This window comes from Limulus polyphemus, unplaced genomic scaffold, assembly GCF_000517525.1.
Source record: "Limulus polyphemus unplaced genomic scaffold, Limulus_polyphemus-2.1.2 Scaffold293, whole genome shotgun sequence".
Lineage (NCBI taxonomy): Eukaryota > Metazoa > Arthropoda > Merostomata > Xiphosura > Limulidae > Limulus > Limulus polyphemus.
The window spans coordinates 142,360-159,442 of record NW_013665903.1 but is presented as its reverse complement, the minus strand read 5'-3'; the positions used below and the strand labels follow the sequence as shown (position 1 = coordinate 159,442).

General features: G+C 33.1%; 1 protein-coding gene and 1 long non-coding RNA gene across 3 annotated transcripts in view; one reads left to right on the top strand and one right to left on the bottom strand.

Annotated features, from left to right (window-relative positions):
- Positions 1 to 5,956: 5,956 nt before the first annotated feature.
- LOC111085245 overlaps positions 5,957 to 17,083 on the bottom strand; it is a 35,336-nt gene continuing 24,209 nt past the window's right edge. For both annotated transcript variants that reach the window (XR_002610071.1, XR_002610072.1), the window contains exons 2-3: positions 16,287 to 16,319; positions 5,957 to 6,172 (exon numbers count right to left, since the gene is read on the bottom strand). This is a non-coding gene — a long non-coding RNA (uncharacterized LOC111085245). The remainder of the gene's footprint in view (positions 6,173 to 16,286; positions 16,320 to 17,083) is intronic.
- LOC106457116 (solute carrier family 2, facilitated glucose transporter member 1-like) overlaps positions 9,176 to 17,083 on the top strand; it is a 49,443-nt gene continuing 41,535 nt past the window's right edge. The window contains exon 1 of the mRNA XM_013916498.2: positions 9,176 to 9,353. Coding sequence (XP_013771952.1) covers positions 9,204 to 9,353 — 150 coding nt within the window. The 5' untranslated portion in view covers positions 9,176 to 9,203. The remainder of the gene's footprint in view (positions 9,354 to 17,083) is intronic.

Here is a 17,083-nt window from a genome sequence, read left to right as displayed (position 1 = left end):
TTTTACAGCTTTAATTTACTAGAAGTTATGTTTATCAATGCCACTGTGTATTATACACCCTGTCTATTCTCAATATATATATATCATATATTCTTTCTATTTATAGGTATTTTTCTTATATGCCTCTTAATTGGGCTACTAGCTGTTCTTTTCATAAGTTTTTCAAAAACGCCGTTCGATCTCTATACACAACAAGCAAGGTAAATATTGTATGCTGTTATATTATCTTATGGATAACTGGAAAAAGGGTTGGCGAAGAGAAAATTATAATATTGTGAATAAAATAGTTATCTAAATTACGTATTATCATATTCAGATTTTAGGGTGAATAATATATTTATTATATTACTCATGGATACTCTATTTTAGTTGACTGGTTTCCTCTGAAAAGCATGTACACTGTGGAAACTGAAACTGAATTGACTAAAAACTTGATAGGGTCTTGGTGTAGAAGCTTGAATGCAGCTAAAAGACTCGTCAGACGTTATCTAGATACAACAAATTATAATACTTGGGAAAAACAAGATTCTCGAAAAGAGGACCTTTCACTTTACATTTCAAACATCCTATTTTGGTTGTGGCAGCGTATCACTCGGTCAATCTTTCAGGAGCCAGAGGAGTCCTCTACAACAGAGAATCCAGCTTATTTACTAAACCCTTTTGATTACTTTGGACATATCTTCAGTGTCAAATTAAGTCTTCAACACGTAAACCTGTTATCAATTTTTCACAAAGCCACCTTTAGTACTAGTTTGTGTCACATCTGTTTATTATTCTTCTATACTGTGGCAATTTTGGCATTCTATGAATATTTTCAAGTAAGTAAATGTGAGTTATCTAATAAATATTGCTTTTGTACTGTCTTCTACTAACACTCCATAGGGCTAGATCTTTTCATTTTACAGCATATAATCTGTGTGCATAGATAAACCAGTCATGAACCGAAAAAAAAATATTGAAAAAATTAATCTTAGTGTTTTACATGTGGTTCATTTTACAGTTTAGCACACCTGACTGATAGTGTTTTTATACTGTATTAATTTTATCTGATTTTAGTCTGATACACACATTTAACATGGTAAGTTCGATTAAATCGTGCTCCTAATAGTTACGTTGTAGATAATGTGCAGTAAAAACCGATGAAAATTATTATAATTTTATGATAAAACTGATAATCTGAAACGTTTATTTTAATTGATTTATGATACTTATGTCCTTTTTATAAGGTTTTTGTGTTTCTTTAGAGTAAGAGGGGGAGAAGAAAACTGAAGGAGAAGAGTAAGTAGCAATATATTTATTTATCTATTGACGATTGGTCAGTGATATAGGTATATAACATTCACGCAACAAAGCCAAAAAATGAAGTGTCGCATATAAAAGATGTGTAAAATTAGGGTACAGACTACACCGGAGGAAGAATAAAATCGGTATCTGTAGGAGTCGGTCCCAGATGGTGGTAGGGTCTATCATATTTAATTTTTATTTGCAAGCATCACACGTCGAAGAAAAAAAATTAAATTTTAGAAACTCTTACGAGCAGTTATGGGTACTCAAGCCTTCAGCGACCGACATCTATGCCAGTTGTAATAAACCAAAATTGTAAAAAATAAAACAGAATACTACATCCTGACCACTGTGAATGAAAAGTATTTTTTTTTCCTTCTGAAGTTTGGATTCCAGCTCTCAAAATAATTACATACCTCTTTCGATAGTATAAGTTTGTTTGTTTATAGTTAAGCACAAAGCTACACAATTGGCTATCTGTGCTCTGCCCACCACGAGTATCGAAACCCGGTTTCTAGCGTTGTAAGTCCGCAGACATACAGAAAATCTAAGGTATAAGAAAATGTAAGGTGTCTACATTAAAAATCACTGTTATTAAACAAACAAAAAATGGAAATTTCCCTCCAAATCCTCAAACAGTAGTAATAAACTCACTCAAAAAACCATCCCGAACATTATACTGTTAAATACCCACGTGTTTAGCTGACACCATGTTCTAGTTACGAAAGATATTCTTAACACGCATGCTATAATCGAAGCAATTTAGATTAAAAACAAAAAAGGTTTTATTAGTTACTGTGACGACTTTGACCATATTATATAAAACTTTTAAATATTATTGTTTTGGAATTTAAGTAACATTTTATAATATATATTTTTAAATATTTTAAAAACTTTAGTCAATCACATAATTCCAAAATCTAATAACTAAAATATACACGCTATTAAGAAAATGTATATTTGATTACAAGTTTTGCAAAATTGGAGTAGCTGAAAAAATTATGGCATTTATTGTATGAATACTAGATGTACTTACGCAGGCTCCCCGAAGGTATTTTGTTTCAAAAGTAAATAAAACCAAAATTAAGAGTAACAAATATTTATTTTCTTGATTTTGAAGTTCATATGTCATGCTATGTTGTAGCCTACAGATTGCATAATTATTCTCGTGATTCATGGCATGCTCACATTTTACTGACGTAACGACAGTACAAATTACAACGTTAAGCATCCCTTATGTAACGTCATTTTAGTGTCTACTGACTGACTGACAGATAACACACTACTGTATAGTGGCGCGAGTGGTTAAAACAAGTGACCCCTCCAGGCGGCGTTTGGCCCCCTTTCGGGGAAATAAAGGATTGTCACTATTTGGATGTCCCTAAATTTGAAAAGACAATTCTAGAGATGTATCAAGAATATTCATTTCCATTGGCTAATTTCTTGTTTTTACATCTAACCTTAAGTAATGTGTTTGTGTATTAGATTTCGTACTATTTTCTATTTTCAATTCAGCGTGATATATGTGTATGGTAGTAACAGATTTATTAATATTTATTGTTTTAACTAAATAAATCATCTGTTTATCCCGAGGTTAAAACAAGTAAAACTGAATTTTAAGTCGTTTTTCATTTAAATTTTTTTAATAAAAATAACAATAATATGTTTGTAAACATTATATTTAAATATAATAAAGTCGGTATAAACACAGAAACTAATGAGATCTTTTATACTAAAAGAAAAATAGATATTAAAATTACATAATTCAATTGGTATATAAAGAGTAATTATAAAGAAAGTTTCACAATTCAGCGTTTCATATCTCACAAACGGTATGGTATAATAAGGTGAAATTGTCCAAGGATGGTAAGGATATCATGTGGATGCAAATGCTTCAGTGGTCACAGGTTGCCACTAGGGGCACCACTGTAGTTTCTCTCGCATATTTCGCATGTCGATCGCAGTGCAGTTCATTTGACCAACGTGAAATTAAAAAGTGTAAAGTGAGGTGAACTAGTGGCATGCTATTACACCAAAAGATGGAATGCCGATGCAACTTTCAGTGAATATCGTAGTAGTAATAGATAGAACAAGCCATTGCAAATGCACATGGGTGCAGATGCATGTTATGTCGCTCGATGTCTGGATTTGCCAATTGGTTCTTTTGTCAACTTTTGGAATGTTTCCTTGAAAGCTGCATCATGTCCAAGCACAGAAGAAGACAGATTTGGCCCGAAGTATTGATGTGCAAGTACAGTTCTTGGCAAGAATGGAAATCGATGACCAACAGTTTGCCTTATGGACTGGTGAAGTACACTTCACTCTTTTTGATGTCAAAACTCGCAACTACATTATCTGGTCGGAAAATAATTCACGTGTAAGATTTCTTGCATAATTCCATGATGCTGTGTTGACAGTGTGGTATGGTTTCACAGCTGACTTTGTTATTGGACCGTAACTCCATAATGCTGAGTTGACAGTGTGGTATGGTTTCACAGCTGACTTTGTTATTGGACCTTATCTTCATGATCCTGAGTTGACAGTGTGATATGGTTTCACAACTGACTTTGTTATCAGACTGCAACTCCATGATGCTGAGTTGACAGTGTGGTATGGTTTCACAGCTGACTTTGTTATTGGACCATAACTCTATGATGCTGAGTTGACAGTGTGGTATGGTTTCACAGCTGACTTTGTTATTGGACCGTAACTTCATGATGCTGAGTTGACAGTGTGGTATGGTTTCACAGCTGACTTTGTTATTGGACCGTAACTTCATGATGCTGAGTTGACAGTGTGGTATGGTTTCACAGATGACTTTGTTATTGGACCATCTTCTTTCGAAAACCATCGGTAAATGGACTAAAATCTCTTGCTGCAGTAATGAAAGTTGATAGGTTTTCATGCAGAGTGGTACCCCTCCCCATATTGGTAACCAGGTTAAACACGTCTTGCAGAATCTCTTTCAGGGCAAAATTGTTTCACGTCACTTTCCTTGTGAATGACCAATTCGTTCACCGGACCTAACACCGATTTCTAGCTCTGGGTGTACCTGTAGTCACGCGTGTATCATAGAAAGCATACAAAAGGATACAGTTGCCCAAGAAGTAACCACCATCCCATTTTAGATGCACATTGTTCACATTTAAGGTCCATTGTCACAAAGACGCAATGCATTCTGGATGCTGAAGGAGCACATTTGAACAATCGCTGTGGTTTATCAGATATGAGATTACAGTGACACTCCGGATGACAACATTTGACAACTATGGCATTTGCATCCACATTATATCCTTAATACTTTTGTTCAATTTAATCTTCCTATGGCATACAGTCAGTAAAATATGATGCGCTGAACTGCGAAACGTTCTTTATAATCACTGTGTAGATTTAAAACTTTAAGTGTTTTTCGTTTTCTTTTCATTAAAGTAGTAAATTATATTGGTATTTTTAGCCTAAGTGGCATCTTATGTGATACATGGACTACACGCCAGATCGTCGGAGATCCCTAGGTTTCAGGTATAGCCATCCATAATTTTGAACTATTAACCAGGGGGAAGGTAACCAACCAACATCACCATCTGGTACAAGTTCTTTATCTGGGTTTAATATGATTAATGGGTGACACTTGTAACAAAGTGTGGAACATGTTTGGCGATATTACGGCGCGACCTTAAAATTTCAAACCCTAATTCCGCACATGCTAACTAATGGTCCACGTTTGCTTTCAATAATTTGTGACCTAAGCATCTTATGCTTTCTTATGTTGTTCATATATATTTATGTGGTCATTATGGTGGCTAAAATGTAGACTGAAGGAGTTAAGTTTTATTTATCACTTGCAATTGTTCTGCTCTTTTTATAATCTTGTTTCATTAGGAGCATCTGCTCGTCTACAATCAGTTAATAGTAGTTTTTAGATGTGAGACACTGTGGACTTGAAAACTCATATCTTCTCTTAATTTGTAATTTTTTCTCCATATGTTTGTTTATTTTTGTTTTTGAATTTATACACAATGGACTATCTGTGCTCTGCCCACCACGGGTATTGAAACCCTGTTTCTAGTGTTGTAAGTCCGTAGACATACCGCTGTGCCATTGGCTTCCCCGTATGTGAAACTTCGGGATAGAGGATAAACATGATATACTGTGTATGTCCCTACCATTGTATGGGAACAACATCTTCAGATACCGCTATTACGAAGGCACACTTTGTCCTTCTCGTATAGACTGCATCCTACTTTTACTTGTTTATTTTATATTCAAAGCTTTTTGTTTTTTGTCTTATTGTATAACTGGGCGATGCTGTTATTTCACTATTTTTTTCAGATGTATAATTCCTCGTGCATTAGAACTTTAATATATCAAAAGGTCTTTCCCACTCGTAAATGTAGCATCCACTCCTAATATACAATACTTCCAAAACAAAATATGACGACAGTTGCATTAAATATCAGGAATTTTAATTGTTGTACTCTCATAGTTGATACCTTGTGCCCATTCCGTATTCTAACATTGTTGACATAATAGAATCACGCTTTGTGTGAATAGATTAATGCTCAGATATAATACGAGTTTTACATGTAAACAAAACTTCACAATTAATAACTTCATCCAATACATGATGTTACAATATTCATTTGCACGTCCGATTTTATTATTCGTCTCGTCAAATATCATTCTTTGATTTCTACAGAGTGATTAATTATCTCTAAGCTAAACAGAATATCTTGTGTAGTAGAATAACGTGATAGTGAGATCTTCTGTTTCATTCATTTTTTTATTATTATTTGTACAAAAGATTTTCTTCGAAGTCTATCACGCCCCAACTTTGCTGAAGGTGGTCAGTCTTGCAGTGTAGCTGTCTTCAAGCCAACTCGAACTTTACCTTGGAAAAGAGTTTTTAACAGTTACCCTTCAACGTCAAATAATTATAGTCGTCATGGAAACCTAACAGTTTAACATTATCCAAGTTGCTCAATCTTTCTTTAACCTGTATGTTTAAAATCAGGCTCCCAATCACATAGAACGATTAACAGTGAAATTAAATTGATAGTCATTCACGAGAGAGTAGTCATAAAATATTTGATTTTAATGCTAACTCTGAACTTATACGATTACACATTAAAACGCGAACATGATCTTTTTTATCTGTTCATCTTAAAATTGTCAAATTTGGAATATGAATAACTATTGCAGCATAATTTCACTATGTAATCATCACAATAACTTCAATAAAGTAATAATGTTTTTAAAGTCTTGAGCACATTGTTTATTTACAAAAATGAAATAAAATCTACCTATCAGGAATTTCTCAACAATTTACTTCACAAAAAACAAATTAAAGTTTTACATTGGCTATTCTAACATTTCAGTTTTTCCAATGAGGATCTTTACAAGAAGATTAGAAGTTAAAATATTTTAAATTTTGTTGTCTACTAAATTGTTGACCAAAACCTCAACAACAATACCAAGTTTTGTCTAAAGTCAGATATATCTTATTATAATGCTATTAACAGCATACAGCATGTAGTTCACCAAATACGTTAAATTTTAGATTTTTGAACAAAAGTATAATTTAATAACCAACATTAATCTTTTAACCTACAATTACATGGGAGAAAACATAAAATATCATGAGGTCTTTACTATTTTAAAATGCTATTTACATTCTGGGAGAGCGTATAACACTCTTATTTGTACAGTTGTCTCAACACACAATACTGTGTTATTGATAATTTTTTTTATTAAAAAGATTGACAGAGCTATGAACGAAATATTTCGGAAAACTATGAAATTAGTTAAAATTAGTGTTGAGTGCGAGTCAAATATCAAGAGTAAAAATTAATAAATTTTATTTAATATTTTCATTCTGAATTATTTTTAAGAATTATGAAATATATAATACTATAGGGGTAAAAAGAACTATGATCTAAAAGAAAGTAATTAGCTTAATGTCAATGGCACGTGCAATTCGATAGAATCAATTTGTATTTTTGTAATTGTGGTTAATACTTGTGAAATCAACATGATTGGCAGAAAATATTTTTTAAAAGACCACTAATGGCTCAGTAGACAAGTAGAAACCAAACTTGTATCGGTGATAGTAATAGATATGGGGGTATGAAAAACAATCTTTAATTACCCAAACTATGTTTGTATATAAATTCACCAAGTCATGATCAGAGAAAACAATAAGAAATAATTCTGTAAATAGGAGCAGCCCAATGTGTTATTATTGGTTTCCCTTTGAAATGTTACGTACACAAATGAGGTAATAACTACAGTCACATATTTGCTATCAAATATTTTTAATATGCCACCCGACTAAAACAGCAAGTTATGAAAATAGACCCAAAATAATAAATCAAGTATCCGATTAGTGATGAGTGAAATTATGGTAAAAAATCTTAAAATTAAATTAAAGCACAGCGCTAACATGGTGCTGATAACCCGTGCTTAGTAAATACATGATAACATTACATATAGGTAATAAGAGGTTATATTAAGAACAAAAAAAAGTAATTCCAATAAATTTATAGTTTATCGTTGCTTTCACAAATGTGGGTAAGTGTATTAGGAAAAATTGCTATATTAAGTAATATATATGTTCCAGCAATTACTAAAAAATATCTCAGTTACCATTAATGACACCAGGTGGTTTGATTGTTTTCGGATATTCGTGTAAATTTACTCAAGGGCTATCTGTGCTAACCGTATTTAATTTTGAGCTAATAGACTAAGTGGAAAGCAACTAGTCAGCAGTACCTACCGTAAACTCGTGGACTAATACTGTCTGATTAACTAGTGGGATTTGACCTTTACTCTTATAAAGAATCCACGGACCTAAAGTTCGAAGCACGTTTTTCATCGTTCTGTTATTGAGGTAACAGAACGCGAACGATGGACCCGCAGATCTACAGTCCAGCACGCTAAACATTAAGTCACGCTCAGCTTAGGTGGTTTGAAGTAGAGTTTTTGTTGTAAATATGTGTTGCCTAAAGGTAATAGCTGTCACAACTAAATGAAAACCGGTAATAAAACGTTCTTGTGAAATGGTTTCCTGTATTTTCTTAATGCTGCAAATTGTTATACTTATGAAGTATGTAAACAAAATATATTTCTCCTCAAAGACGAAGTATGACAGAAATTTAAGTGTAGCTATACTTGAATATCTAAATGTCACAAAAATTGGCATCTATCTATACCTTGATGACTAAATGTCATAGAAATTCGAGTCTCTACTTTAAACTTTTCATGTTATTTACAGAAAGAGAATCGCCGAAACCTTTGACTTTTATAAAGAGTTCTTAACAAATAGACAAACTATTACAAAGTTGCCAAACAGGCACTGTTACTATTTATACACCTTCATCTTCTTTCAAGTGAACCAATCAGAAAACCTTTGGTGGAGTGTGTGGCTTCATTTCCTGCGTGTTGGCTGCCCTCTTTCGTTCTTAAGAAAGGGAGTGTGATTTACGTCATCTGAAGGCTCCACTTTATTAGGATATATGTATATATATTCAAGATGATGAAAATATTGTATTTATAGCTAGTGATTAACTTTTCCAGTTGTAACCACATATATTCGTATTGGCGAATTTCTAAACATTTTTCTGATGTTATCGTAAATGATTTATTAAGACGTTTTTTCGTTTGTTTTTGTTTTTCAGTATATAGCAAGTAGCACCACCTACAGGGAATAGATATTTTGGGCATATGCCTTTTCTTAAGCTCGCATGCTAGACCAACTCCACGCCGATAAGTGAGAGTATTGGTTAACAAAAATAGAGATTTATATATCAGGTGACGTCAAACAAGGTTATTCCACAAAGCTAAACCAACCACCAGGTGTCTAAGCAAGAAAGACTTCCAGATAACCTGAACAAGAAACTGCACTTGCTTTTTGAACAGTCAAGATGGACGACAACGTTCGGCTAAGCGAAATGGCATACCTCAGTATTCCGGACAAGGAGAGGTCCGAGAGTCCATCACCTGCAGAGTCCTTTGGGTCTACCACAGACATGACCGCTCCTATAGCTGACTTTAAGTATCATCGACAGGAACCGGTAATAAATGCTTTTCATACCTTTTAAATTTAATTTACTATTGCCAATTTAAAATTAGAAGAATTATAAGTTGAAGGAACATTTATAGGTGTCTACTTTTCATGTAGATAATTTTTTAAAAGTTTTATGTGTATGACTAGACTAAAAATAATAGGAACATTTTTAGTAACTTTAGTTATAAAGATCCGTTCGATGGAACGTTGTTTTTTGTTGTTTTTTTCTGATGGGCAGCAAGACTATCCACTGTACTTGTCTGATACCCAAAGAATATATACAAGTTTCTATGTGAAAAACTGTAGATTATTTTCATAACATTACGACTCGGGCATTTATTGTACTTATTGAAAAAAAACCATATTTGTAACAGTATCTATTGTGTTAAGACAAAATGAAAAGTCCAATGTCTTGAAATTACTATTTGGTTAATAAAAAAAGGAAAAAAAGAGAAGTAAGTGAATTTAAAATTTTAAAAGTTATAGAATCTGTAAATTTCTCAGCAATAAATACCAAAGAATTAAGTTTCAGTATTTCGACAAGAAAATAAATATTTATTTATCTTTGTATGGCCTGTGATTATCTAAGCAACGGAAAAATTTTCATTAAGCAGTTTGCTATACGTATTATTGTAAATAACAGACTACATGGTTAAAAAATAATGACGATTGTTTTTAATTTCATTCCAATGTAAAACGTTAAAACCTTAACAATCATTCGTCTCTTCAATCGCTTATTGGTACTATTATTTCATTTGTGAATAGCGGAAATTAGTGGTGGTTTTCTGGAGCTTGTAAGCAAAGTCTACAATGCTACGAACATTATCAAAATTGTAAAGTAATTGGATAATTAATTCAAGGCCCACATCTCATCAAGGTTTTGTTTTTGGATTTGTGAAATACGTTATTGCTTCAATCGGTTGTGGGAATCTTAATGAATCAAACACACAAGCTCTACATACATTTTGTGGTATTCTACATCAGCATTTCTCAACCCATGGGCTGCAAACCAAAATTGGGTGGTCAGAATGTGTGAAAGGATCGCGAACAGACTTAGAAAATAATTATTAGCTTATCTATTTAGTTAGTAAATAATTAGTAAGCCAGAAGTGCTTTTTTTTAACTATAGCTTTTTACTGTATCGCGACTAGCCATCATTCATTACAGATGGATCGTGAGCCAAAAATAAAGGTTGAGGACCACTGTTTTAATCGCGAACATACTTTGAAAATAATTATTAGCTTAGTTATTTAGTTAGTAATTATTTAGTAAGCCAGATGTGCTTTTTTTAACTATAGCCTCTTTCTGGGTCGCGACTAGTCACCATTCTTTACAAATGGATCCCGAGCCAAAAATGAAGGTTGAGGACCACCGTTCTAAATCATTAATGTGTGTAAAAAATAGTTCAAAAACCACTACATCATAAAAAGCAGTACATGGGTTGTATATTCTATATTTAGAACATCATATAACTGACTATTGTAAAAAATGTTATCTGGAATAGTTGTATGGCTAGTATAACTTAGTACAAGCGATGACATTTGAACCATATGTGTTTAGTGTAAGCCATGCTGATTATTTAGTATGATGAAAATCACCAGACAATTTATAAGATTGCCGACATTTTTGTCTTAGTGCCGGTTTGTTTGTTTGTATTTTTTGTAAGCACAATGCTACGCAACGGGGTAACTGTGCTCTGGCCACCGCAGGTATCGAAATACGATTTTTAACGTTGTAAACCCTCAGACATACCGCTGAGCCAACGGGAGGCCACAGCGATGGTATGTGTTTATATATATATAATTTGCAAATGTCAGAGGTAAGTATTGAACTTAAAAGAAAATCGGTTCACTTTTAAAATGTTCATAATTTGTAGCTATAAACGTTATTGATGAATATTGACAGTGATACTTGATAAAACTATATAACTTTAATATATTCTTCCTGTAAGTTAAATACAATTATATTGTGTTTCAGAAAGCGGTTTTTAACTCTGGTGTTTAACACGTAACTGACACACACACATATATATATATATTTAAGTGAATAAACAGAGTTGTTTAAACATTTGTTTAACAGCTATATTTATTCAATTATGTACAAGCAGCCCAGTGTCGGCTAACAATACGAAGAAATAAATTGTGGCGGGATGCTACAAGTTCTTCAAATACCTATATAATGATAGGTTTCTTTTATGTGAGTATAAAACACTTAAATACACCAGTTCGATATATATTTAAGTGTTCTTAACTGCCTGTAGATGAAGTTGCTTCATCACCTAGCTTTTCTGAGGTTATTTTTAGAAGAACTTTTACAAAAGATGCAAGTTACGCCCGCGCCAAATAGCTGACTAACATTAACAGGCGGATGTGTCACATGTATGGATTCTCATGTTACGCTGTAAACCTTTCGGTCTTTCAGCTGCAGTAAAAATTAGGAAATGAATAGTTTGTAGTATTTCTAAATTATCAAATGTCAAAGTGCGTGACAAATTTGACAATCGGGATAACCTTTTTTAAAGGGCAAAGGGTATTAGGTATAGAAATAGTAACTATGAAGCTCTAACTATATAGTCTTAGAAATTTAAAGCAGGAAAGTGAATAGTACACTTGAATGAATTTCACTAAATTATAGTTAACTTTAAGACCAAACTTATTTTTATGACATGACCTGCTCCTAACTTAATTTTTGAAATCTGAGACGTTTCGTACTCGCTAAAGTCGTGCAATTGGTATAAGCATTTGCAATACTGTATCCTGAAGAAGGCTTCATCATGAAGTCCGAAACGTCGCCTATTTTGAAATACTGAAACAAGAGTTCAAGCTTCCTACAGTTTCAACATAACAATCATCAATACATGTTAATTCTTTATCATAATTCACTAGGACTTCAGGTTATAACTAGATGTAGGCGCAACCTTGACCTAATATCAAGGTCCAATACCATTTATTGAAAATTTACATCATACTTAAAATCCACCTTGAGTGATAACTAATAATTAATCAAACTATCATATAACAAATAGTCCTCTACATCTTTATTTCTTTATAACTGATAAATTTTAATCAAACTATCATATAACAAATAGTACTCTACATCTTTATTTCTTTACAACTGACTCCCCCCAGTGACACAGCGGTATATTTTCGGACTTACAACGCTAGCATCCTGGTTTCGATACCCGTGGTGGGCAGAGCACAAATAGCCCATTGTGTAGCTTTGTGCTTAATTACAAACAAACAAATTATAACTGATAAATTTTAATCAAACTATCATATAACAAATAGTCCTCTACATCTTTATTTATTTATAACTGATAATAGATGTCTTTTTTTCCTCCTGAAGAATTAGTTGGTATGTTAAGCAAAAAATATAAAATCTTAACTGTTAATGCTGTTGAGAGAAGGTAGATTGTGGATTCCAACCGCCTTGGAAGTGCTGTTTCGGGTAACTTCCTTAATATGACTCTCTCGTCAAGAGGATTTAGTGCTTCCAAGGCTGTTCGAGTCCACAATCAATCTTTACTCATCATGAAAACACAGCTGAAATCATTTGTCAAAGTCAACAGTGGTGTCGAAATTCTGTATTCTGAGCGCACTCATCGTTACTATGGAAACTCAGTGAAAGTCGAAAGGACAAGCCAGCTACACATTCATTAGCTATAGTAAGAAGCCTGTCTACTCTAGTTGAGGAAAGGTTTGAAAAGACCAAGAAGTTGGCTATTCAGAATTTCTGCTAAACGTATGGATTTGCATAAAATCACATCCCTAAATTCCTGAGCTTAACTTGAACTCTGATAATTATCCAATGGTGAGGGACGGGAATGTTCACATCTTTTCTTTAGCTGTTGACAGTTGGGGCTCTCAAGTTTCCCCCACGTTACCTCCACGTGTGGAGTCTGGGGTGAAGCACATGGATTGGTCAGTTCAGTATCAATTGAGGACATCGCAAAGAGAGGTAATGTGCATATCTTAGATGTTTCTGGTCAACACTGCTATATTATAATAATTACATGATCTGATTAAAAATGTATTTTTGACGCACAGAGACTCCATATGGTGACTTCCATTGGTGTAAGATTCAAACGTTCTGTTAAACATAAGTCTAACTTACTTGCGTCATATGTTATTTTCGTACGTTATCAAGTTATTCGTAAGCTAGCAAATGGACTCACAAAATGAAATACGCAATAAAAATTGTATATTTATCTGTTATATTGAAATGCAGGTTTATATAGTGCTTTTTTTAAAAGAATAGAAGCTACAAGGAAATCTTAACATTTGTGAAAATTTGCCAAAGAGTAAACGAGATGAAATGGTATGAGAAGGAAGCAACAAGGATTTCTTTATTTTCAAAATACGATTAAAGAGGGCGCGGTAATTACTTTTCATTTGAGTGATGGGTCTAGTAGTCTGCCGATTATTCAACAATTTTTATATTATCTTTATAATCAAGAGATGTAATTACGATAAATTTATTTTTTGATAGCTTTCTGTATTTTTTACTTTACGTAAAAAAAAAAAAAAGAATAAAAATTACCTGTCGAAAGTGCGTTATATCTACGTTAGATGGCACTACATACTACAGACACTGTTAACGGTTGTTGTATTGATTATTCAACAATTTTTAAATTTTCTTCATTATTGAGAGGTGTAAATCTGGTAAGTTATTTTTCAGAAGCCGCTATCGTACAAAGTGACCTGTCCATCTTGCTTTGAATCTACACTAGATGGCACAACATACTATAGACGCTAAAAACTGTTGTTCCTGTTTTCGGTGCAAAGGTACACAATAGGCTATCTACACTCTATCCACCACGGGGAATCGAACCCTGTGCTTTAGTGTTTGCACATTTCTTGAAGAATAAGCAGCAGAATAGTGCTTAATTTATAGACCTGACGTGAAAGATCATTTCTATGTAAATGCTTGGTAGGAAATAGTCTGAAAAATGTAACTCTTGATATAGAAATTCTTAGTACGTTTAATACTAATTAAGGTCAATCGGTGACGTGTAAGGTGCTAATTGTGAGAGTGTTACTACTCACGGAAAGGAGAAGGAAAACGGGTGTCTCGAAAGAATGACACAACCGTCAACAAAGGAGTTTGCTGCCATGAGAATGAGGTGCATACTTCAATCAAAGATGGTGTCAGGACATGATGTATTTTCAGATTCGATGATGAGGAGCCCACTTTGAGATTAATAATGGCTGGAGACGGCTTGAATGGGTAATAAAGAAAAACTTTAATATAAGTATCTGATGATGACAAAACCTTGTCGAAATGTTGTACATTTGCTGTTATGTTGAACTTATATTAAAGTTTTTCTTCATTACCCATTCAAGCCGTCTCCAGCCATTATGATGTACTTTCATTAGCACCCTTAATGAGGCTGTAACAATATGAAAGAAATATACGACAAACTCAAATGTGGGGAAAATATCTAATGAAATTATTTAGAAAACGGATAAACATTGCCAGAAGCTAAGAACTATTGAGCCTACTTTTTCAAAATAATAACAATAAGTTTATAATGGCACCAGCAACATTTTAAAGTCATAAATAAACTGCAATATTCATGATACGATCCGAATCTAATTTTCAATATTTATTTGTTTCAGAAGTTTCTCGCAAAGCTACAGAAAGAGCTACCTAATAGACTAGAAAAAAGGCAGCTAGTCAACACCACCCACCGCCAACTCTTGGGGTACTTTTGTTTGACTGAATAGTAAGATTAAACAACAATCTCATCGCGCACCAAGTGCTGAACGTGTTTTTGCAGTAACAGGTCGAGAACCACAAATACTCGGATTCACATTGAACACATTAATCATCGAATATGCTAAACATTGAATAAATTAATCATCGAATATATTAGCCATTGAATACATTAACCATTCGAATATACTAACCATTGAATACACTAACTATTGAGCTACGCCCGGTATACCTAGTTCCAAGTTATTAACATCAGCCAAAGTTTTATTCAATCTAACTACTAATACCATCAGATCTACATCTGCCTTTGGCGTCAGGGAAACAGGACACAAGCAGCTTGAAATGGTTTAAATGACGTCAATAGATTCACAGTAGTGTCATTATTAGCAGTTTATGACGTAAGTTCTGACATGTTCTCGACCTTAACATTTCCGTATGCTCATTTTATATGAGGTCTCGAATGATGATTCGAGAGAACGCTTTGGAATACATATTTGATTATGCAACTAACTTCTCATAGCTCTTAATTGGTATTCACTGTATTGTTTGGATAGTTTTAAACTTCTAGAAAATAAGACGACACTGTTTACTCGGGTTTGGAATTCCTTATTCAGAGTTATCATGAGAAACAATAAGAATCTTATAATTATTGCACCCGTTGTTTTAGCTAAGAAGTAAAATAAACAACAAAACACATATACACATTTTCCTGTATTGGATTTGTGTTCGAAACCAACATCCAGATCAGACTGCAACATATAATTCACGTTACAATCACAGCAAAAGCATTTTTTCCAGTAATTGTATTCCATCAGATAAGAGTAGCCCAAGAGCTTTTAGTTCAAAATTAGGGATGGCTGTGCGTAGGTAGCTCTCGTGTATCTTTACGCAAAATTCCGAAATGAACATAAATATCAGACATAATTGTCAGTTTTTGTTTGTTTAGGAAATGTATGAACGCCTCCTTCTTTTTGGTAATGTACTTTAAGGGGTTTTTCAAACGAAACTACATGAGTTTTATATATTTTACCAGAAAACTGTTCTTTTTACATTTTTTTAATAATTAGGGAACAGTGTTCCTTCTATAAAAGAATCAGAAACATTCAGAATTTGAAACAAAACATTATGCTATAATTCGTAAATGATTTGTTTTATAAGTGTTATTACAAAATTTTAAAAAGGAAAAATACAGAACAACATATGTATAGTCATCGTATTGACTAACCTTATATTCGTACACTTGATGCTTTTCTGAAACCTATGAACAAGAGAAAATGAAATACTTGTCAAAACAGTTTATAGTATTACGTATTATAATTTCAAATAGTCTGAAATTGAGTTAAATAATACTTTGGATTTAGCAGTTAAATAAAAGCCGATATATATACTCAGTTTATGATATTTACCAACAAGATTGATACAGTTCTCTCTTTTTTTTTAACACAAATATGTTTTAATATACAAACAACAATACAATTTACAATAGCAGTTATTACAAATAGTTGTTACACACAATGATTTATATACAAAAAATTTTACAAACCTACAAGCAATATAAAACATTCTTTCTAGTCTGGAACTTCCTTGATATCTATTCACTTAACAGAGAGCTAGTTAGCTTTGTCCTTCGTTATTCACCAGCCACACACGCTGAGTTTTCCACCGTTTAAGCTAGGTAATGTTTTCGTAAAAGTACTAATGTCCGATGAGAATCCACTGAAATTAAATTATTTCTAATGTTCGAAGTTTGTGAATGCTCCTGGTCAAATATCTGAAGTTTTCCGATTGATAAGCGTTATAGCAATCACCGTTATCGTTTTCAAATTTTATAGCGCACTGACTATAGCAAACTAATAATAGTTACTCTCTTTTTTGGCGCGTCGCGTTGGTTATATTTATAGGCGTGTAGAGGCTTTTTCGAATTTTCAGCTTTACGTAACAATGTTGGCGCTAACACAAGCGTTTACTTACACACACATATATTGTTGATTCTTACTCTAGAGAATCTTCTACAACTTTGGA